The following is a 22611-nucleotide window of genomic DNA, read 5'->3' as shown; positions in this document are numbered from 1 at the left end:
TATAGGGAAAGGAGAAAAAAATAAATGTTTCACCTTTGTTCACAAAGGTATATTTTACCAAATTGCTGGTAGCTTAGGAGAAAAGAGAAAAGGGTTTCCTTAAATCTGGGAAAACAAAACACAAAGAACCAATGTTTCCAACCAAAAACAATCATATAAATTATAATCATCCTTATCCGTTCTTCAGTTTCATGTAATTAATTCTTGTTGATCTTGATCATTTGTTAGCAGTCTCATAAGTCATTAGTTTCTGCATTAGAGCTCTACAAATTCATACCCAATTCAGCAGTATGATCTGAAAGGTTTCAGAGACCTGTGCTTGTTAGAGTCTTTTCCATTAGTCTCCTTGAAGATGAAGCACTTTTACAAGAACATGTTGCAAAGCATTAGAATAAAACAGTAAGTGTCTGTAAATGACAAAAGACTAAGAATGCCTACAGTCAGGGATGCTTAGTGGCTCAGTCAGTTGAGTGTCCAACAGTCAGTTGAGTGTCCAACAGTTCATGGGTTCAAGCCCTGCAGTGCAGAGCCTGCTTGGGATTCTCTCCCTCTCCCTCTCTCTCTCTGTCCCTCCTACACTCTCTCTCTCTCTCACTCACTCACAAAATAAATAAATAAACTTAAAAAAAAAGAATGGCTATCGTTAAGGATCTGATGAGAGTTCATTGTAATACAATTGAAAAGGAAACTTGATCATTTCTGTGGCATACACCTTAAGATGATAACTGGGAAAGGAAGACAGAAAGATGGCCAACTAGGAGAATCCTGGGTTCACCTCCTCCTACAGACACAACAAGGCAACAACTATAGTATTGCAACTCACTCTGAAAATGATCTGAAGACTGACAGAACAGATCTTCCATAGCTAAGGCATAGAGAGAAGGCCACTTTGACCTTCTTTGGGATAGAGATGTGAATAGGAACCAAACTCTGAGTGGGACTACCTGCAAAGAGGAGCAACATCATAAGCATTGAGGAGCAAGGTGATAAAATCCCATAGTGGGCACCCGGAGTCCTGAAGGCCCCCACTTGGAAGGTATGTCCCATATCAACTGACTTTGAAGATTAGTGAGGCTCAACTCCTGGAGGGCCAGGAGAGGAAAGGAAATTGAAGAGGGGGCTCCTGGGTAACTCAGTCAGTTGAGCGCCTGACTGTTGATCTCAGCTCAGGTCTTGATCTCAGAGTCATGAGTTCAAGCTTTGTATTGGTCTCCATGCCGGGTGTGAAGCCTACTTTAAAAAAAAATTACTTTAAATATAAATGGACTAAATGTTCCTATCAAAATATATAGGGTAGCTGAATGCATAAAAAAAAAATAAGATGCATCTAATGTTGCTTAAAGACTCATTTCAGACTTATACATACAGGGATGGAAAAAGGCATTCCATGCAAATGGAATTGAAAAAAAGGTGGGGTGGCAACACTCAGATTACATACACATTAAAACAAAGACCCTAACAAGAGACAAAAAAGATAATTACATATGATAAAGGGATCAATTCAACAAAGAGATACAACAATTATAAATATCTATACACCCAACATAGGAGTACCTAAATGTATAAAGCAGATGTTAACAATCAAAAGGGAGAAATTTACAATAACACAGTAATAGTAAGGACCTTTAACAACCACTTACATTAAAGGGGATAGATCATCCAGATACAAAATCAGTAAAAAAAAATAGTGGCCTTGAACAACACCTTAGATCAGATGGATTTAACAGATACTTACAGAACATTCCACCAATAGAGAGTTTAAAGCATATAACCAGATTTCCCAGCTACAAATAAATAGCCGGGTGTATGCAGTGCTGGTAGAAGAGCATAGAGAAAGAGAAATGACGGGGGGGGGATGAAGTGAAATTGGAAATGAAATGAGCAGGCAGCAGGAATCAGAAGCTTTTTTCAAAGAGCAAAAGAGTGGAATATGGTTGGAGAAGAGGCAAAAGAAATGACGATGATGTTATCCAGAGAAACTGTATAGTCTGATTACTCCAGAGAGAAAGAGATGAAAAGGTAGGTAGGTGTAGAATTTACATCTAGAGAATGGATTAAATGTGACTGTTTAAGCGAGCCAGTGACCAGAATTAATCAGGGCAGTGCATCCATGTTGGTCTTGCCCTGGCTCCAGTAAAACACACACACACACACACACACACACACACACACATACACACACACACGGCAGCTCTCTAGCAGGGATGGGCATGGTTTGGTGTAGGCAGGTTTTAGCCTCCAGTGTGTCCCACGGGGGTCCTGCCTTGGTGGTTGTGGGGAGAAAAGTGGCGGCGCCCCAGTCCCTTCTCGAACCAAGTGTTGCAACTCATTCTTTTGGGTCTTATCTTCCTGTGCTGGGGGCATAGCCAAGGTGGGATGTGCTCTATATCCCAAGCCAGGCCTCGTATCCAGATCTTAGTCCTCGCACCCCATTGATAATGCCTGAAATATAAACTCTATAAACTCGCAGGCGAGTCCCTCAGAGCAGTTTCAAGCCTCTCGCCACCCCTCTGGGGATCCAGCTGAGCCAGAAGCACAATGGCAGGGCTTCAGGCGCCACCGAATCCCCTTTAGGTCGAGCTGGCAAGCGAGGAGCAGTTTCTCCCAGGGTCGCCTGGGACGAGTGCGTCTGCCTAGGGTCAGCTGGACAGCAGGAAACTGGACGCCCCTGTGTCCTGAGCAGAGGTTTTTCTCTTCTGCAGCGACAAGGACAGTGTCTTGAGCAGTTTCAGCCACTCTTCTTTCCCCCTAGACTTACTGCAGTTCCCCGCAAAGGGGGACCCCCCCCGATCTGTGTCTCTGGTCCTGGCCANTCTACATATAAGTAAGATCATATAATACCTGTGTCTTTCTGTCTCAATTACTTCATTTAACCTAATGCCCTCAGGGTCCATCCATGTTGTTGCATATGGCAGGATTTCCTTTTTTTTTTTTTTTTCATAGTTGAATAATATTCTATTATGTATATACCAGATATTCTTTATCCATCCATCCATCAATGGATACTTAGTTCATTTCCGTGTTTTGGCTGCTATATAGCTGCAATGAACATGAGGACATAGATCTTTTGGAGTTAGTATTTTCCTTTGGATAAACACACAGAAGTGGGATTGCTGGATCATTAAATTTTATAGAAACTGGAATAGGATGGACAGTGCAAGAAGAGCCTAAAGTAGCTCATAATGAGCAGCAAAGACACAATTCCTGAAACACATATTCTCTAACCACATGATTGAATGTAACCTCAAGTTAATTTCCCTCCTATTACCTGCTTATTTCTTTCTTAGCATTTAAAATAATCTGAAGTTATTTTGCCTATTCAGATGTTTACAAATTCATGGTCTGCTTCCTTCAACTAGGAAACTACACAAGGGCAGAGATCTAGCCTGACTTTATCAATCAACCGATAGCACCAGAACAGTTCCAGTCATGTTGAAAAACCTCAATAAATATTTGTGGAACAGATGCTGGAATTTTAAACATATCTTTGCTAAGCCTCTGATCCATGGTATTGTATGATCTAGTTCACTTAAAGGCACATTATTGTGATGGGTAGGAGAGATTATAAACAAAGAAAAGGTCCCTAGACTGGACTGAGTAGGAAAAAATTATTGGAGAGACATCCTAGACTGGGTAATTGGAATGTATTAATACGGCTTAAAAAGAATTTTTCCAGAAAACTGTGAGGGCAGAAGTGAGACTAAATAAGTGCATGGCATGCACTCATCAGTTTAAGTCATTAACAAATATTTATTGAGCCAGAAGTACTACATTTCAAGTTGCCTTTCTTTCTTTCTTTCTCCTCTCTTCTTCCTTCCTTCCTTCCTTCCTTCCTTCCTTCCTTCCTTCCTTCCTTCCTTCCTTCCTTCCTTCCTTCCTTCCTTCCTTCCTTCCTTCCTTCCTTCCTTCCTTCCTTCCTTCCTTCCTTCCTTCCTTCCTTCCTTCCTTCCTTCCTTCCTTCCTTCCTTCCTTCCTTCCTTCCTTCCTTCCTTCCTTCCTTCCTTCCTTCCTTCCTTCCTTCCTTCCTTCCTTCCTTCCTTCCTTCCTTCCTTCCTTTCTTTCTTTCTTTCTTTCTTTCTTTCTTTCTTTCTTTTTTAGAAATCTGTAATTAAAAAGAATATAAGGAAGATAAAGGCTGGTGGAGGAGGCAGGGTCCAATTTTCATTTAAATGGAATTGGAAGAATGGTTTTCTTGTCCAAAGCAAAGCTCCTATGAATGTAAGATACTCAAGACATTTTACACTCAAGATATAAAATCAAGACCCAAGCAGAGATAAGTATGAGCAGAATTTAGAGGGCAGAAAGTTTTTTTGTCAACTTTATTGAGAAATAATTTGTGCACAATAAAATGTATCCTTCCATATTTTGATGAATTTTACCAACTTGAAACCACTGAAACCTTGAAACCATTTCTACAATCAATGTACAAAACATTTTCATCATCCTAAAAGGTTCTTAGTGCTCCTTTGCAGTCCATCCCTCCCTCTGTCCACCCCCCCCAGGAAACCACTGATTTTAGTTACTATAAATCAGTTTCACACACACACACACACACACACACACACACACACACAGAATAATACATTATGTATTATTTTGTTGATGGCTTCTTTTGCCCAGCATAATTTTTATTTTTTCAAGTTTATTTATTTATTTTTAAGGTTTTTTTTTTTTTGAGAGACAGAGAGAGCATACAAGCAGGGCAGAGACAGAGAGAGAGAAAGAGAGAGAAAGAGAGAGAGAGAGAGATAAAATCCCAAGCAGGCTCCACACTGCTTATGTAGAGCATTTTGTGGGGCTCGAACTGATGAATTGTGAGATCACAAACTGAGCCAAAGTCAAGAGATGGATACTTAATCGACTGAGCCACTCAGGCACCCCTATTTATTTATTGAGAGAGAGACAGAGAGAGACAGAGGAAATGAGTGGGGTAAGGGCAGAGAAAGAGGGAGAGAGAATTTTAAGTAGGCTCTGTGCTGACTGAATGGAGTCCAATGTGGGACTTGATCTCTTGAACTATGAGATCATGACCTGAGCCAAAATCAAGAGTCAGACACTTAATTGACTGAGCCACTCAGCCACCGTCCAGCATAATTTTTAAATTCAACCATGTTGTTGCAAGTATGAGTATTGTATTATTGAGTAGCATTTCATTTTATACCATATGACGTTTCTTTATTTACATATTGATGGACATTTTGGGGTATTTCCAGTTTGTGGCTATTGTTAAAAAAGCTGCTATCAACTCAATACAAAAATCTTTGTGTAGCCATAGATTTTTATTTCTCTTAGACACACACCTATGAAATGTCGTAGTTGTGTGGCAGGTGCATGTCTAAGCTCATATGAAATTTCCAAACAATTTTCTAAAGTAGTTCCCATCAACAGTAATGAGAATTCTAGTTGCTCTATATTCTCCTTGACACTTGATATTGTCAGTCTTTTTCATTTTAGCCATTCTAATGAAGAGTATTATCTTATTGCAGTTTTAGTTTGCATTTCCCTGATGACTGATGTTGACCAAGTTTTCATTTGCTTATTGAACATTAAATGTATTATTTTGTGAATTGTCTGTTCAAGCTTTTTGCCCATCTTAATTACATTCTCTTACATACTGTTGAACTATAAGAGTCTTTATATAATCTGGATACCAGTCCATTGTCATACATACACATTGCAAATATTTTCTTCCATTCTTTAGTTTGCCTTTTTTCTATTTTTAAATTGAGGTATAATTGACATGACATTATAACTTTTTAATTTTCTTTTAATCTTTAATTTTTCTTGATCCTTTTAATGGGTTCGGAAATTCAGTTTGCTAATATCTTGTTGAGAATTTTTGCATTTATATTCATCAAGGATGTTGGTCTATAGTATTCTTGTATGTCTTTATCTGGCTTTGGTATTGGAGTAATGCTGACCTCATAAAATTAGTTTGAGAGTATGCCTTCCTTTTCATTTTTTTGGGAAGAGTATGAAAAGGTTAGTGTTAATTCTTCCTTAAATGTATGGTAGAATTTACCAGTGAAGACATTTGGTCCTGGGGTGTGCTGTATCTAGAGAGTCTGGTTATCAATACAATCTCCTTACTCATTACTTATGTGTTCAGATTTTCTATTTCTTTTTGACTTAGTCTTGGTGGTTGGTATGTTTCTAAGAATATATTCATTTCTTTTAGGCTATCCAGTTCATTGGTGTATAATTGTTCATCATAATCTCTTATAGTTCTTTGCATTTCTGTGCTGTTAGGATTAATGACTGCTCTTTTATTTCTGATTTTATTCACTTGAGGCTTTTTTTCTTAGTCTAACTAAAGGCTTATCAATTGTGTTTGTCTTTCTTGTAAAACCAGCTATTCAATTCATTGATTCTTCTATTATTTTTCTGATATTTCATTTATTTCCATTCTGATCTTTGTTATTTCCCTCCTTCTACTAATTTGGGCTTCGTTTATTCTTTTTCTAGTCCTTGAGGTGTAAAGGCAGGGTTTTTATTTGAAATGTTTACATTTCCTTAATATTCCTATTTATAGCTCTAAACATCCCTCTCAGAACTACTTTTGAAGATTCCGTAAGTTATGGTATGTTGTGTTTCCTCTTTCCTTTGTTTTGAGATATTTTTTCTATTACCCTTTCAGTTTTTCTTTGACTCATCAGTTGTTCAAGAGTGGGTTGGTTAATTTCCATATATGCATAGATTTTCCACCTCTCCTCTTGTTGATTTCTAGTGCCATACCATTGTGGTCAGAAAAGATACTAGATATAATTTTAATCTTAAATTTCCTGAAACTTATTTTGTGTCCTATCATATGATCTATCCTGTTCCATGTGCTCTTGAGAAGAGTATGATCTGCTGCTGTTGCATGGAATGTTCTATAAATGCTTGTTTGGTCCATTTGGTCTAATGTGTATTTCAAACCCAATGTTTCCTGGTGGGTTTTCTGTCTGGATAATCTACTCATTGCTGAAAGTGGGGTATTGATGTCCCGTTATTATTGTATTGTCTATTTCTGCCTTCTGATATGTTAGTATTTGCTTAATATATTTAGGTGCTCTGATGCTGGATGCTTATGTTTTTATAATTGTTACATATTCTTGATAAATAGACCCCTTTATCATTATATATTGACTTTCTTTTTCTCTTGTTATCATTTTTGGCTTAAAGACTATTTTCTCTGGTATTAGTAAATCTACCTGCCATGTTCTTTTGGTTTCCACTTGCATGGAGTATCTTTTTCTATCTCTTCACTTTGAACCTATGTGTCTCCTTAAAGCTGAGGTGAATCTCTTATAGGCATCATATAGTTGACTAGTTTAATCCATCTAGCCACTCTGTGCCTTTTGATTGGTGAGTTCAATGCATTTACATTAGGAATGATTATTGATATGTAAGGATCTATTAATGCCATCTTATTAATTGCTTTCTGATTGTTTTATATTTCCATTGCTTCTTTATCTTTCTGTTTCTGAGTACCTTTGTAAATTTGTTATTTTCTGTGGTGGTATGCTCTGTTTCCCCTTTATCTTTTGTGAATCTACTCTGTTTCCGATTTGTGGTTATCATGAGGCTTATACATCTCATAAATAAAAGTTTGTTTTATGTTGGTAGCAATTTAGTTTTCTTTGCTTACAAAGGGTCCCCTCTTTTTTTTCCTCCTTTTACATTTTTAATATCATAATTTACCTCTTTTTATGTTGTATATTATTATAGTAGCCATAGTTATTTTCAATATTCTTTTCTTTTAACTCTTATACCATAGCATTAAGTGATTAACACACTATCATATTAGAGAATTTGAATTTTCTAAATATTTACCAGTATGTTGTATTTTTTATAAGTTTTCATGCCACTAACTAGTATTTTGTTTTAGCTTGAGGAACTCCTTTCAGTATTTCTTGCAAGGCAGGTCTAGTGGTGATGAAATTTCTCACTTCTGTTTGTCTGGGAAAGTCTTTATTTCTCCTTCATATCGAAAGGATNTTGAAAGGAAAACTGCTAGATAAAGTATTCATTTTCATTTTTTTAAAAACATTTTAAATATTTTTTTGGAGGAGCGCAAGTGGGAGAGAGACAGAGAGAGAGAAGGAGACAGAGGATCTGAAGCAGGCTCTGTGCTGACAGGCTGAAGCAGTGAACCTGATGTGGGGATCAATCTCACAAACCACAAGATCATGACTTGNAGAACCCACTGATTCATCCATTTCATATAACACCCAGTGCTCATCCCAACAAGTGTCCTGCTTAATGCCCATCACCCATTTAGCCTATCCCCCCACCCATCTCCCTTCCAGCAATTCTCAGTTTGTTTTCTGTATTTAAGACTCTCTTACAATTTGCCTCTCTCTCTGTTTTTATCTTATTTTTCCTTCCCTTCCCTATGTTCATCTGTTTTGTTTCTTAAATTCTACATATGAGTGAAATCATAGAATATTTCTCTTTCTCTAACTGACTTATTTTGATCAACATAATATACTCTAATACCATGCATGATGTTGCAGATGACAAGATTTAGTTCTTTCTGATCGCTGAGCAAAATATCATTGTATATATACAACATATCTTCTTTCTCCATTCATCAATCGATGGACATTTGGGCTCTTTCCATAATTTGTTGTAATTAATAGCACTGCTATAAGCATTAAGGTGCATGTGTCCCTTCAAATCAGCACTTTTGTATCCTTTTGATAAATACCTAGTAGTACAATTGCTTGCTTGTAAGGTAGTTCTATTTTTAATTTTTTGAAGAATCTCTATACTGTTTTTCAGAGTGGCTGTTAACAGTTTGCATTCCCACCAACAGTGCAAAGTGTTCCCTTTTCTCCACATCCTCAGCATCTGTTGCTTCCTGAGTTGTTAATTTTAGCCATTCTGACAGGTGTGAGGTGGTATTTCATTGTAATTTTGATTTGTATTTCCCTATGATGAGTGATGTTGAGCATCTTTTCATGTGTCTGTTAGTCATTTGGATGTCTTCTTTAGAAAAGTGTCTACTAATGTCTTCTGTCCATTTCATCACTAGATCATTTGATTTTTGGGTGTTCCGTTTGACAAATTCTTTATAGATGTTGGATACTAACCCTTTATCTGACATGTCATTTGTAAATATCATCTCCCAGACCATCTGTTGCCTTTTAGTTTGTAGATTCTTTCCTTTGCTGTACATAAGTTTGTGTCTTGGTGAAGTTTCAATAGTTCATTTTTGCTTTTCATTCCCTTGCCTCCAGAGACATGTCTAATAAGAAGTTGCTCCGGCTGAGGTCGAAGATGTGGCTGCCTGTTTTCTCCTCTAAGATTTTGATGATTACATATATCATATTTAGGTCCTTCATCCATTTTGAATTTATTTTTGTGCATGGTATAAAAAAGTGCTCCAGTTTCATTCTTCTGCATGTTGCTGTCCAGTTTTCCCAGCACTATTTGCTGAAGAGACTTTTTTCATTGGATATTCTTTTCTGCTCTGTCAAAGATTAGTTTGCCATACATTTGTGGGTCCATTTCTGGGTTCTATATACTGTTCCATTGCTGTCTGTATCTGCTTTTGTGCCAATACCATACTGTCTCGATGATTACAGCTTGAAGTCTGGAACTGTGATGCCTCCAAGTTTGGTTTTCTTTCTTGACATTACTTTGGCTAATAAGGGTCTTTACTGCTTCCATACAAAGTTCAGAAGTGTTTGTTTTAACGCTGTGAAGAATGTTAGTGGTTTTTTGTTTTGTTTTGTTTTTTTGTTTTCNTTTAGTCTTCAATATTACTTGGCTATTCGGGGTCTTTTGTGGTTCCATACAACTTTTGGGATAGTTTTTTCTAATTTTGAGAAGTATGCTGGTTTTATTTTGATTGGGATTGCATTGAATGTGTAGATTGTTTTCGGTAGTAATGACATTTTAACTATATTTATTCTTCCAATCCATGAGCATGGAATGTTTTTCCATTTCTTTGTGTCTTCTTCAATTTCCTTCATAAGTTCTCTACAGTTTTTTCCATACAGATCTCTTGTATCCTTGGTTAGGTTTATTCCTAGGTACTTTATGGTTTTTTGTGCAATTATGAATGGGATCAGTTTCTTGATTTCTCTTTCTGTTGCTTCATTGTTGGTGTATAAAAATGCAACCGATTTCTGTACATTGATTTTGTACCCTGCAACTTTGCTGAATTCTTGGATCAGTTCTAGTAGGCTTCTGGTGTAGTCTGTCGGGTTTTCTATGTGGTGTATCATGTCGTCTGCGAAAAGTGAAAGTTTGTTTCTTCTGTGCCAATTCTGATGCCTTTGATTTCCTTTTGCTGTCTGATGGTTGATGCTAGGACTTCAAGCACTATGTTAAGCAACAGTGGTGAGAGTGGATATCCCTGTCATGTTCCTGATCTCAGGGGGAAAGCTCTCAGTTTTTCCCTGTTGAGGACGATGTTAGCTGAGGGCTTCTCATAGACTGCTTTTATGATGTTTAAGTAAGTTCCTTCTATCCTGACTTTCTTGGGGGTCTTTATTAAGAAGAAATGCTATATGTTTTCAAATGCTTTTTCTGCATCTATTGACAGGATCCTATGGTTTTTATCTTTTCTTTTGTTGATGCGATGTATCACATTGATTGATTTGCGAATATTGAACCAGCCCTGTAATCCAGGAATGAATCCCACTTGATCTTGGTGGATAATTCTTTTTATGTGCTATTGGATTCGAATTGCAAGTATCTTGTTGAGGACTTTTGCATCTGTATCCAACAAGGATATTGGCCTCTCGTTCTCTTTTTTTGCTGATTCTATGTCTGGCTTGGGAATCAGAGTGATACTGGCTTCACTAAACGAGTCTGGAAGTTTTCCTTCACTTTTTTTTTTTTGGAATAGCTTGAGAAGAATTGGTATTAGTTCCGTTTTAAATGTCTGGTAGAACTCCCCTGGGAAGCCATCAGGTCCAGGGCTTTTATTTGTTGGGAGATTTTTGATCACTGATTCAATTTCTTCACTAGTTATGGGTCTGTTCATATTTTCTATCTGTTCCCGTGTGAATTTTGGTNCATTGAAGATCTCCTGCCATTCCTTTCTGACCTGCCAAGTTTCAGTAGATAGGTCTGTCACCACTCTGATAGGTCTCCCTTTGTATGTTAGAGCCCTTTTCTCCCTAGTTTCTTTCAAAATTCTCTCTTTGTCCTTATATTTTGCCAGTTTCATTATGATATTCTTGCAGAAGATCGATTCAAATTACATCTGAGGGGAGTTCTCTGTGCCTCTTGAATTTCAACGTCTACTTACCTCCCCCGGTTGGAGAAGTTCTCTGCTATAATTTGTTCCAGGACTTTTTCAGCACCTTTCTCTCTCTTCCTCTTCTGGGATTCCTATGATACGGATATTGTTCTATTTGATTGTATCGCAGAGGTCTTGAACTCTTCTTTCCTGCTCCTGGATCAGTTTGTCTCTTTTTTTCTCAGTTTCCTCTTTTTCTATAATGGTATCTTCTANAAGGCAGGAATATGCTTTTCCTTATGAGGTGTTTGGAATATTGGTCTGATATGGAATATTGTGAGGCCTGGCCAATACCAGCAGGCCCATTTCCAGCATGAGCCAGTAGTAGCAGAAAGAGATACCTGTTTTCATTCCTCATGGCAGGAGCTGTGCAAACACTGTCATTTCCTTGCGGTGAGTGCCATCCAGAGAGGCCGGTATGGCTCCCGGCAGGCCTGGATGAGGCAAAATTGGAAATGAATTGAGCAGGCAGAAGGGATAAGAAGCTTTTTTCAAAGAGTGAAGGGGTGGAATATGGTTGAAGAGGTGAGAGAAAAAGCTTTTATTAACCAGAGAAAATATATAGTCTGATTACTCCTGAGAGAAAGAGATGAAAAGGTAGGTTTGTGTAGAATTTACATCTAGAGAAGGATTAAATGTGACTGTTTAAGCAAGCCAATGACCAGCATTAATCAGGGCAGTGCTCTGATTAAAAAAATAAAAGGGGGGGGAGAGGAGGGCAGCTCTCTAGCAGTGATGGAAGTGGTTTGATCCAATGCGTCAGGCGGGAGTTCTGCCTTGGTGGTTGTGGGGAAAAGAGTGGCGGCGCTCCAGTCCCTTCTTGAACCAAGCGCTGCAACTCACTTTTTTGGGTGTGTAAACTCCCCGTGCTGATGGTGCAGCCAAGGTGGGTTGCATTCTATATCCCAGGCCAGGCCTCGTTTCCAAATCCCAGTCCGCGCCCACTGAAATTGCGGTAGACACAAACTCGCAGCCAATCCCCTCAGGGCAGTTCCAAGCTTCTTACCTCCCCCCTGGGGATTGAGCCAGAAGCCGCTGCTCCAGTCTCCTCCAGGTCGTGTTGGCCAGCAAGGATAGAGGTCGCCTGGGACAAGTGCGTCCTGCCTAGGGTCAGCTGGAGAGCGGGCAACCGGATCCCTCTGTGTCTCATCACCCGAAACACAAACTCGCGGGCAAATCTCCCAGTTTTAAGCCCTTCGCCTCCCCTCTAGGGATCCAGCCAAGCCAGAAGCAAAAAGGCGAGGTTGCCGTGCCGCCCCTCCAGGTCAAGTTGGCGGGCAGGGAGTTGTTTTCCCGGGGATTGTTTGGGACAAGTGCGTCCCGCTTAGGGTCAACTGGAGAGCCAGAGACCGGGTCCCTCTGTGTCCCGAGTGGAGGTTTTTCTGTTCCCAGCGACAGGGACCGTGTCTTGAGCAGTTTCGGCCTTTCTCTTTCCCCTCTCACTACCTGCAGAGGGGGATCGCCCCTGTCCCTCTGTGTCTCTGGTCCCGGCCCAATTTTATCTTCCCCAGTTCACACTCACGTTAGAAGGTTTTCTCAGTGGTCTCTGTCTTCTTTTCCTCCCAAACTCCTGGATTCTGTAAGGGTTCCTATGGCTTCAGGTCTTCTCAGTGCAAGATATGGGGGTGAGTGCAATGTACAGAGTTCCCTACTTCTCCGCCATCTTGCCTCTCTCCTGCTGGAGTTGTTTTGACAGGATTGCATTGAATGTGTACATTGCTTCCGGTAACATATACATTTTAACAGTATTTGTTCTTCCACTGCATGAGCATGGAATGTTTTTCCATTTCTTTGTGTACTCTTCAATTTCTTTCATATGCTTTCTATAGTTTTCAGTGTACAGATCTCTTACCTCTTGGATTAGGTTTATTCCTAGGTATTTTATGGGTTTTGGTGCAACTGTAAGTGGGACTGAATCCTTAATTTCTCTTTCTGCTGCTTCATTATTGGTGTATAGAAATGCAACCAGTTTCTGTATGTTGATTTTATGTTCTGCGACTTTGCTGAATTCACATATCAGTTGTAGCAGTTTTTTGATGGAGTCTTTTGGGTTTTCCACAGACTATGTCATCTGAGGAGAGTGAAAGTTTGACTTCTTCCTTGCCAATTTGTATGCCTTTTATTTCTTTTTCTTTTTTTGGGGGGGTGGTGTCTCATTGCTGAGGCTAGGACTTCCAGTACTATGTTAAACAAAAGTGGTGAGAGTGGGCATTCCTGACCTTAGGAGGAAAGCTCTCAGTTTTTCTCCATTGAGGATGATATTAGCTGTGGGTCTTTTGTATATGACCTTTATAATGCTGAGGTATGTTCCTTCTATCCCAGCTTTCTTGAGACTTTTCATTAAGAAAAGATGCTGTATTTTTGTCAAATGCTTTTTCTGCATCTATTGAAAGGATCATATGGTTCTTATCCTTTCTTTTATGTGGTGTATCATGTTGATTGATGTCAAATATTGAATCAGCCCTGCATCCCAGAATAAATCCCACTTGATCATAATAAATAATTTCTTTAAGGTACTCTTGAATTCCATTTGCTAGTATTATGTTGAGAATTTTTGCATCCAGGTTCATCAGGGATTTGGCCTGTAATTCTTTTTTTTTAGAAGGTTCTTTGCTTGGTTTTGTAATCAAGGTAATGCTGGCTTCACAGAATGAGTTTGGGAGCTTTCCTTCCATTTCTATATTTCAGACCACTTTGAGAAGAATAGGTATTAACTGTTCTTTAAGTGTCTGATAGAAATTCCCTGGGAAGCCATCTGAGCCAGAACTCTTGTTTTGGGGGCCAGTTAGAGTATTCTTGATTGACAATTTTTTTCCTCCAACATTTCGCATAGGTCATTCCACTCTTTCCTGGTCTATAGGGTTTCTGCTGAGAAATCTACTGATAGTCTAATGGGGGTTCGTTTGTAGACTACCATCATTTTCCCTGGATGCTTTTAGGAGTCGCTCTTTATCTTTGACTTTTGACAGTTTCATTATAATGTGTCTTAGAGGTCTTTTTGCACTGAGATAATAGAGTGATTTCTTAGCTTCACAAACTCGGATGTCCAATTCTCTCTTCAGGTGTGGGAAGTTCTCAGCTATTATTTATTTAAATAAACTTTCTGTAACTTTCCCTCTTCTCCTTCTGGAACCCTTATTATTCTGTTTGTTTTTGGTTTTGTTTTTTTATAAAATCCTATGCATCATGCAGACTTCACTCTTTTTTCAATCTTTTTTCTTTAATCTCCACTACCTGGGTTATTTCAAATTTCTTGTCCTCTAACTCACTTATTCTGTCTTTCATTTGTTCTACTATTATGTACATGCTCTCTATTGCATTTTCTATCTCATTTACTAAGTTCCTCAGCTCCACTCTCTAGTCTGCGGAGGGTGTATCACTGGACCATCTCACCCACCATGCTAGGGAAGTGAAAAATGAGTGCACATGTTAGGACCTGAAAGATGGTGAGCTATGTCTGGGAAAGGTGAAGCCAAAGGAAACTCTGGTGGAGGTCTGTAATGGTCCTGATGTGCAAATTGGTCATTTGACTTGTGTATAGGGGCAAAAGACTAATCAAACCATCTAGTAGCTGGTTCTCTCCAAAGTTTCCCTTAGGATAGCTGACACTCTCACACACAAACCTAGTAAAGTGAATGATTAGAGGTCTTCAACTAAAACCATTCCAACCTATTCTCAAACCTCAAATCCTGCCTTGCTAGCATGGAGCCAGGAGTGGAATGTGAGTGTCAATTGGGCTACTTTTGGTAAGCAGAAGTAGTGCTGCAAGATGAATCAAATGCTGGGTTAAGGCACCCGATGCTGAGGTTCATTAGATCCCAGAAAAAATATGGGTTGATATAAACAGTAGGATGATGTCAACACAAGTTAGAATCCACTAAGGATTATATAAACACCCACCTACTGAATGACCTAGCCCTGGAAATGTTGGGAGTGATGGATCCATACACAGCCATGACTGGCATTTGGTGATGCATGAAAGAAGGATGGAAGCAAGTGGGGGTGGGCAGAAGTTTCCTCCGGGGGCCACCACAGCCACTATGCCACAATGAGTAGGAGGGCCACTGTGGTGAGACTCGAAGCCCAGGGCATGACCCAAGGTGGAGCTTCCACTGGTGCAGATCTTGGTAATAGTAGCAAATATTCCAATGAGAACTTTGAGGGCTGATAGCACCTACATGACTCAGTTAGTTGAGCTTCTAGCTCTTGATCTCAGCTCAGGTCATGATCTCATGGTTCATGGGATCGAGCCCTATGCTGGGCTCTGAGCTGACAATATGGAGTCTGGTTGTAATTCTCTCTCTCTGCCCCTTTCCTGCTCTCATGAATGCTCTCTCCCTTTCTTTCATAATAAATAAACTTTTTTTAAAGCTTTAAAAAAAACTTTGAAGGCTGAAATAGAGAAAGTTCCACGTGAACAGTAATTGAACATAGGTCAGTTGTTCCTGAGTGATAGGTGAGCACCATTCTGAAGAACAGGCAATGGTTTCCATTGCCTTCAGCCGTTTGAAATGGAGTCAATTCATATTTTTAAAAAATTCATGGAGAGGAGGACGGGTGACACAGTAGGAGGACCCTAGGCTTGTCTCATCTCAGGAGACAGGATAACTATCAAATCATTCTAAATACCCAAGAAACCAATCTGAAGGTTGACAGAACAAATTCCATACCTAAAGGGGGAGAAGAAGCCACATTAAAGAAGGTAGGAAGTATGGAGATGTGGTTCAGGGGAGAAAAGGATCACAGGTGTTGCAGAGAGTAGAGAGCCATGGTTGTGGAGAAGGGTAGGAGAGGGCAGAGCACACAAAGGAACACAAAAGGAAAAGATTTACCCAGAGCCATCGGCTGAGAAAATGATAGGGGCTCCTTTTTATAAGTTCTTGCAACCAGCAGGTCTTAAAGCCTGGACTGGGATGGAACCCTGAGGGCACTGCCCTGCTCCTGGAGAGAGGCCAGGCAAAGAACCTAGGGGATTATGGCCTGGAAAGAGTGATCTGAAGAATTTTGCATTGCTTTTGCATCTAAAGTAGAAGACACTTCCTTATATCTTTACTTGTTCCCTTCAGTTAGGGTATTCTGTGTATTGGTACTATTATAGCTGGGATTTTCTCTACTTTTGTATGGATACAACTGCTCCATTACTCTTGCTGTCTCTTGTGGCAGAATTCTTTTTTTTTTTACATATTTTTATTTATTTCTAGGAGAGAGAGAGAGAGAGAGACAGTGTGAGCAGGGGAGGGTCAGAGAGAGAGGGAGTCACAGACCGAAACAGGCTCCAGGCTCTGAGCTGGCAGTCAGCACAGAGCCCGACGTGGGGCTCGAACCCACGAACCGCGAGATCATGACTAAAGCGAAAGTCGGACGCTTAACCGACTAAGCCACCCAGGCACCCCTCTTGTGGCAGAATTCTTAACCTTTTAGGCTTTGTCTGGTTCTTATAACTCAGCAGATTGGCTACTGAAAACTTCTCTTTTGTTTTCCAGAAGGTGGTGCTATGGCTCAAATGTATGGTTTCTCTCTTCCTCNAACTCAGGAGCATGCATAGGGAGCCAGCCACAAAGCAGGGGAGGGGGGAGTATTTGTTGGTTTAGCACTTGGGGCACTGAGGGTGCCCATGCACCTGGGGGAGAGATCCTTGGGTGAGGTTCTCCCAGAGGCTCATTGAAGGACTTCCTGCTGAACCTGACTGTATTCAACAGGACTATGTCCCTTTAAAATCCTTTGATATTCTTCTTCCCCAATCTCTTCTCCCTTCTCCCAGTCCTGACTTGATACTCTGGAATGAATACCCAGACATGGATTTCTCCAGCCATGTCCCACACATTGGGAGTAGTGGGCACTCAGTCACCACTATCCTTTTGCCCCACTGGAGAGGTCACCGCCAATGGACAGTTCCAGTCCAGCAGTGTCACCAAACTTGTGCAGGAATCTCCCATCAAGAGGGCTGTATTTCTTCAAATTCTTTCACCTGTGGGTATCTGCCCAGGACAGCACACTCCTGGTTTTTTTCTGACCATGGCCAGGGCGCTGGGGCAGGCTTACTGGTTCTGCAGGCTCCATGGCCCATACTGAGGTCTTCTGCCTATTGCCAGACGCACAGGTGGATGAGATTACTCCCATGTCCCTTGGCATATGGTGCTAGATCCCACAACTTCAACTGAGGCACTTTTGTTCACAGATGGATGTCAAATAAGTTGTTTTAAAAGGGGGCCAAAAAAGAGGAACATCTTATGCCATCATGATGCTGAACTCTGCAAATGAGTTTTAAAGGACAAGAGAATAAATAAATATCATAAAATGGCCTAAAAAGTGACAGAAATACAGGAAAGAAACCACTCTACAGAGGTTTAAAGGAAACTAAAAGAGGAAATAGTAATTGATGGTGCCACTCTTATTTTTTGTTTGCTATTGAATAATATTTCTTCTTTTCTTAAATTTTTTTTCTTTTCGTTTTCAAGTTTTCATTTAACTCAAGTTACTTAAGATACAGTGTAATATTAGTTTCAGGTATAGAATTTAGTGATTCATCACTTACATACAACACCCAGCGCTCGTCACAGCAAGTGGCCTCCTTAATATCCATCACTCATTTAACCCTTCCCCCTGCCCACTTCCCCTCCAGTAACTCTTGTCTGTTTTCTGTAGGTAAGAATCTGTTGCATGGTTTGCCTCTCTTTTCCCCTCTAGGTTCATCTGTTTTGTTTCTTAAATTTCCATATGGATGAAATAATATGGTATTTGTCCTTCTCTAACTTATTCCACTTAGCATAATCCTCCAGCTCCATGCACATCATTGTAAACGGCAAGATTCCTTCTTTTTTTTTCTTTTCTTTTTTTTTTTCTGTGGCCACTCTTGGTTTTAAAACAAACATCAGGCTATCAAACTCATGCATATTTCCAACCCTCAGCTTAATGCTCTCCATGCAATCAATTCTGTGTAATAGGGAATGACAAAAGCCAGGCTTCAAGTTTCAACTCACCCTGGTAACTAAAAGGCAATCTATATTGAGAACGCTCACAAAGATATCTTGCCAAAACAACAACAACAACAACAACAACAACAACAACAAGCAACAGCAGCAACAAAACATATTTGTTTGAACAATGAGAGGAGGAACTGAGAAAACTTGAAGACTTGCATCTTTAGTGCATTCACCCTTTTGGCTATGTGACTTCTAAAGTCATAACACAGGCTAACTGAGTGTTTTTTCTTCCCACAGCCATGGCCACAGCGAAGTCCATTCCTGATGAGCCCCTGCTCAGAGACAAAAGAACACATGACCTTCAAGAGAAGCTGACAGAAGTAGGACTGGCACCCGAGTACTGGTTGCCCAAGTTGCAGGAACACCTGGGTGTGACTTGTGCCCAGGCCTTACAACACCTAGAAGAAAAAGATCTCCAGAAGCTGAAATCTCAAGCACAACATTCCTGGGAGAAGAAAGCCCTGGAGAAGCTTCTTAACATGTCACACACAAATAGTCTTTCTGAGTTACAGGAATCTCAGCTGGAAATGATAAAGAAAATGCAGAAGCATGGAGAGCAGACACTACAGGAGTTAAGAGGCTTGCTATCAGCAGGGAGGCAGCAAGAGGAAGAAGCAGTGAGGAGAAAAGAGGCAGAGCTGAGGCAGGCAATGGGGATCCCTGAAGAATATTGGCCACCTCCCCAAAAGTCCCTCCAAGAAGTCATGGAAAACATTCAGAAACAACTCAACCTCACAGAGGGGATATTATCTCACAGGCAGAACCTACCAGATGGAGATCTGGTGAGATGGGCATCTGGAGGGTTGGCCCTGCAGGGAATTTACAAAACTAGCAATAAAAGAAGTTTGATACAGAAGACAGAGGAGCTACTCAGTGTCCCAAAGAACTTCTCACTCTTTGGCCCTCAGCAAGGCACACGGATGGAGGCAAGAGAATTTACATCTTCTCAAGCAGAATCCACATTTACCCAGACTATAGAGAAGCTGGGCTTCAGTGCAACTGCCTCAGCCAGAAGTAAAGGTTGGGGATTTAGCCTGGAAGCAAGTGTAGATTACAGCAAACACTCAGAATCTAAGGAAACCCAACAATCACATTCTGAGCACTCTTATTTTTGCTCAACCAAGTTCAGCTACATCCCACTAGCTTCCTGTCACTTTCCCACTGATCAGCTCCAGTTATCCAAGGCTGCTCTCCATGAGTTAAAATGCATCGAAGACCTTCTGGATCAGTCTGAAGGCTCAGACAGAATCCTTTTGCTAAAGTCCAGGGCTGAAGCCTTCTTCCACAGGTTTGGCTCTCATGCTAACCAGGGCCCTCTGCACTTGGGAGGAATCTACTGGTGGAAAGCCATTTCAGAGGGTTTTCAAAGTGAGCAACTGGCAGAAGTGAAACAGCAGTCAGCTGAGGCCCTGGATATTTGCATACGCGGCTGCTACAGTGGCTTTGGAATTCGAGTTGCTACAGATATGGCTATGACAGACTCTCATTCAAAAGAAGACTCTCAAAGCACAAGCTCTCAAAATCTTCAAACCAAACTCCAATTATCTGTGACCCAGACAGGTGGCCCACCAGAAGCAAATGGCCTTTTCCAGTGGAAAACTGGCCTAGTTGCCAGTAATCGAACCTGGTGTGTCATTGACCGGGGAATTCAACTGGTGCCTGTCTGGGGCATCATTCTCTCCAGCCACAGAAGTGATTTTAAAGATGCTCTTCAGGTCGCTATCTGCCTGAAGGACAGCTACACTGCTCTGACTGACCTCACTACCCAGATACAGAATGGAGAAGAATTACAGAACGTTGTGAAGAAGGCCAGCGTTTTTCTAGATGATGTAAAATCCTGGGAGGTAACTGACCCTGAAGAGCAGCTTAAAAAGCTGATAAGTTTCATGCAAATGTTGAGTCAAAAACTAAAAAGTTATGACACTTGGATTAACATATGCCTCACAGATAGGGATCTGCAGAATTTTCTGGTAAATACTGTCAATTTTTGCAAAAGTTCTTCCATTTATGAAACAAAATTAATTAAATCTCAGTTGCGCAGCCTTTTGTATCCTCACATCTATAGCGTGACAAACTTTGCTCAGGCTCAATCCATCATGCAGTGGATCTTCTCATCAGAGTCAGAGAAGAAGCATATAAATATCTCTCAATTTTCTGAATTAATTAAAATCTTAAGAAAAAACATAAATGACTTTCTGGAAGTGAAGGTTATATCTGAGTCCCCAGAAATAGTGGAGGAAGCACAAAGAAAGGCCACTTATGAGGTCGGCCGGTCTCTTCACTGCTTCTTGAATTACCTCCAAGAAAAAGAGCAGTCAGACATACAGCTCTTACTACTTTCCATTGCAGCTGGTGCAGGTTATCACATGGAAAACAATACCTTTAGGTATCTCCTGGAGTGTGATGAGTTAGACTCTCTCATGCATGAAATGCAAACTGCCCAAGATAAATACCAAGAGCTCAAAAATATCTGCAGCTCCAAGGCTCAGGCATTCCTTGTGCTCACAGGTTTGACAGCCTCTGTTAGAGCTATAGATGTTTCTCCAAAAGAGAAAACACAACGTTTGACATTTATAAGACAGTACATGGGACAATCATTGTCCAAAAATGTTGTAGATATCCTCACCAAACCTGGAGCAGATCATGATTGGGAAAACCTAGAGAAAGACTTGAGACTGCTCATTGATGGAATTTATGAAATCACTACCCCTTCACTGCAAATGGATGAAGTAAGAAAACATTTGCAAAGTATATTCCATGAAAAGGAACTGCCTCATGAACCACATGATAGTGAAAACAACAAATGGGAGAACATAGAAAATAGAGCCTTCTTAGAATTACTGCAGCGTCTAGGCCTAGAACACTACTACCCAAAGAGGATGAACAGAGCTAACTTCCATCTGATCTACAAGACGTCGGTGTACAACACCCAGCCCAGCTCTGAACGAGAGCTTCCCTTCTACTTCCTACAGAAGCTACTGATGTTGGATTATGGGCTGAGATATTTGGTCTTCAAAGATGATGGAAATGCAGAGAATCAAGTCTATCTAAGTCCCTCGAAACAGAAAAATGAGAGTTTTAATCCATATGACGATTTTTTTGAAGACAATGATAGTCCCACTAATCTTTCAGCCAATGATTCCAAACCCCATATTCACCCTATGGATATTCAGATGGCAATTCTTCATTGTGCAGATGATTTTGCTAGACAATATATTCTGGCCAAACTCTCCATTTGTCAATTTGCCCTCCCTCTTCTTATACCGAATCCTTGCAATTCTCAAATTGAATTCTCTCTCTGGTCTCTCAGTCAAATTAGGAGAAGCTGGCAGGAACCAAGGAAATCAACAACAGAGGAAATAAAAAATTATAAGAATCGGCAAATGTGTCGTGTCTCTACCCCCATTGTGTCCTTTATTAGGGTTGGAAGTGGATTCTCTGCTTCCAAATCTCAGATTATGAACTGTATTCTCAGTAAACGTAAACATGATATCTTTTTTCATCGACATTGCAGAGGGAGTAGCAAAGACTGTCTCTTGATGGGTGGTGTAGTAGAAATATGCTGGTTCTGTCCTGGGGGTGAAGAAGAGGACAGATTTGACAACTGTTTGACCTTTGCCAATCTTCATGGAGATGCCAAGGAACATGAGAAGCAACTGACCTTCCTGAAGGAGATCTCTTCTCTCATTGTAGTCCTCATGGCAACTTCTGATGACAATAAAGAAAACCGAAAAATCATCCGTGGCCTGTGTGAGCTACCAAAACCTTTGATCTGTCTGCTTGATGACAAAGAAAAAACCATAGTCAATTATTCTGGCCAAAAAGTGAGAATTGGGATCAAGAACAGAAATGAGGCAGAATTAACAGACAACCTCAAAACTAAAATCAGAGATTTACTAGAGCTCTCTGACACTACTTTTAGCTTAGAGGACTGTGCTCAGATTGCGCGCAAGCAAGGATTCCTTATTGATGAAGACCAGACAGACTGCAAGGAAGCCAAAGAAAAGGCAGAGGTTCTCATGGCCTTATTAGGAGAAAAGCAGATACCTCAGATGAAGGAAAACTTACTACCCCTTCAGGGAAAACTGTGGCATCTTTGGTGTAAAAAGGACAAAGAACTCTATCATCTGAGAGAAAAAGGAAATCGCAGCATTGAACAACACAAGACTGAGATTGAGGCAGATAAACAAAACATACGGCAGCAACAGTTGAACAAAGCCTTTCCTCTCAATGAGTTAATGAAATCTGTCCTTGAAATTCTCCGAAACCATTCAGAAACTCATACCAAACTCTACTTCTTACAGTGGCTGAGTATGTCTTTGGACAATCTGACTGCAGGACACGTGGAAAAACTGAATGAAAAGAAAAAGACTTTGTGGTCATCGATAC

General features: G+C 40.3%; 1 protein-coding gene across 1 annotated transcript; it reads left to right on the top strand.

The window, feature by feature from the left end:
* Positions 1-710: 710 nt before the first annotated feature.
* LOC144226050 (interferon-induced very large GTPase 1-like) lies at positions 711-22607 on the top strand (the record flags this gene model as incomplete). The annotated part of the gene is made up of 2 exons (XM_077757367.1): positions 711-1036; positions 18460-22607. A coding segment is annotated over exon 2 (4146 nt), but the record flags the coding sequence as incomplete, so codon positions are not given.
* Positions 22608-22611: the final 4 nt, after the last annotated feature.

Source organism: Crocuta crocuta, unplaced genomic scaffold (assembly GCF_008692635.1).
Source record: "Crocuta crocuta isolate KB4526 unplaced genomic scaffold, BGI_CrCroc_1.0 scaffold4707, whole genome shotgun sequence".
Classification (NCBI taxonomy): Eukaryota; Metazoa; Chordata; class Mammalia; order Carnivora; family Hyaenidae; genus Crocuta; species Crocuta crocuta.
This window is presented reverse-complemented; position numbering and strand designations above follow the sequence as displayed.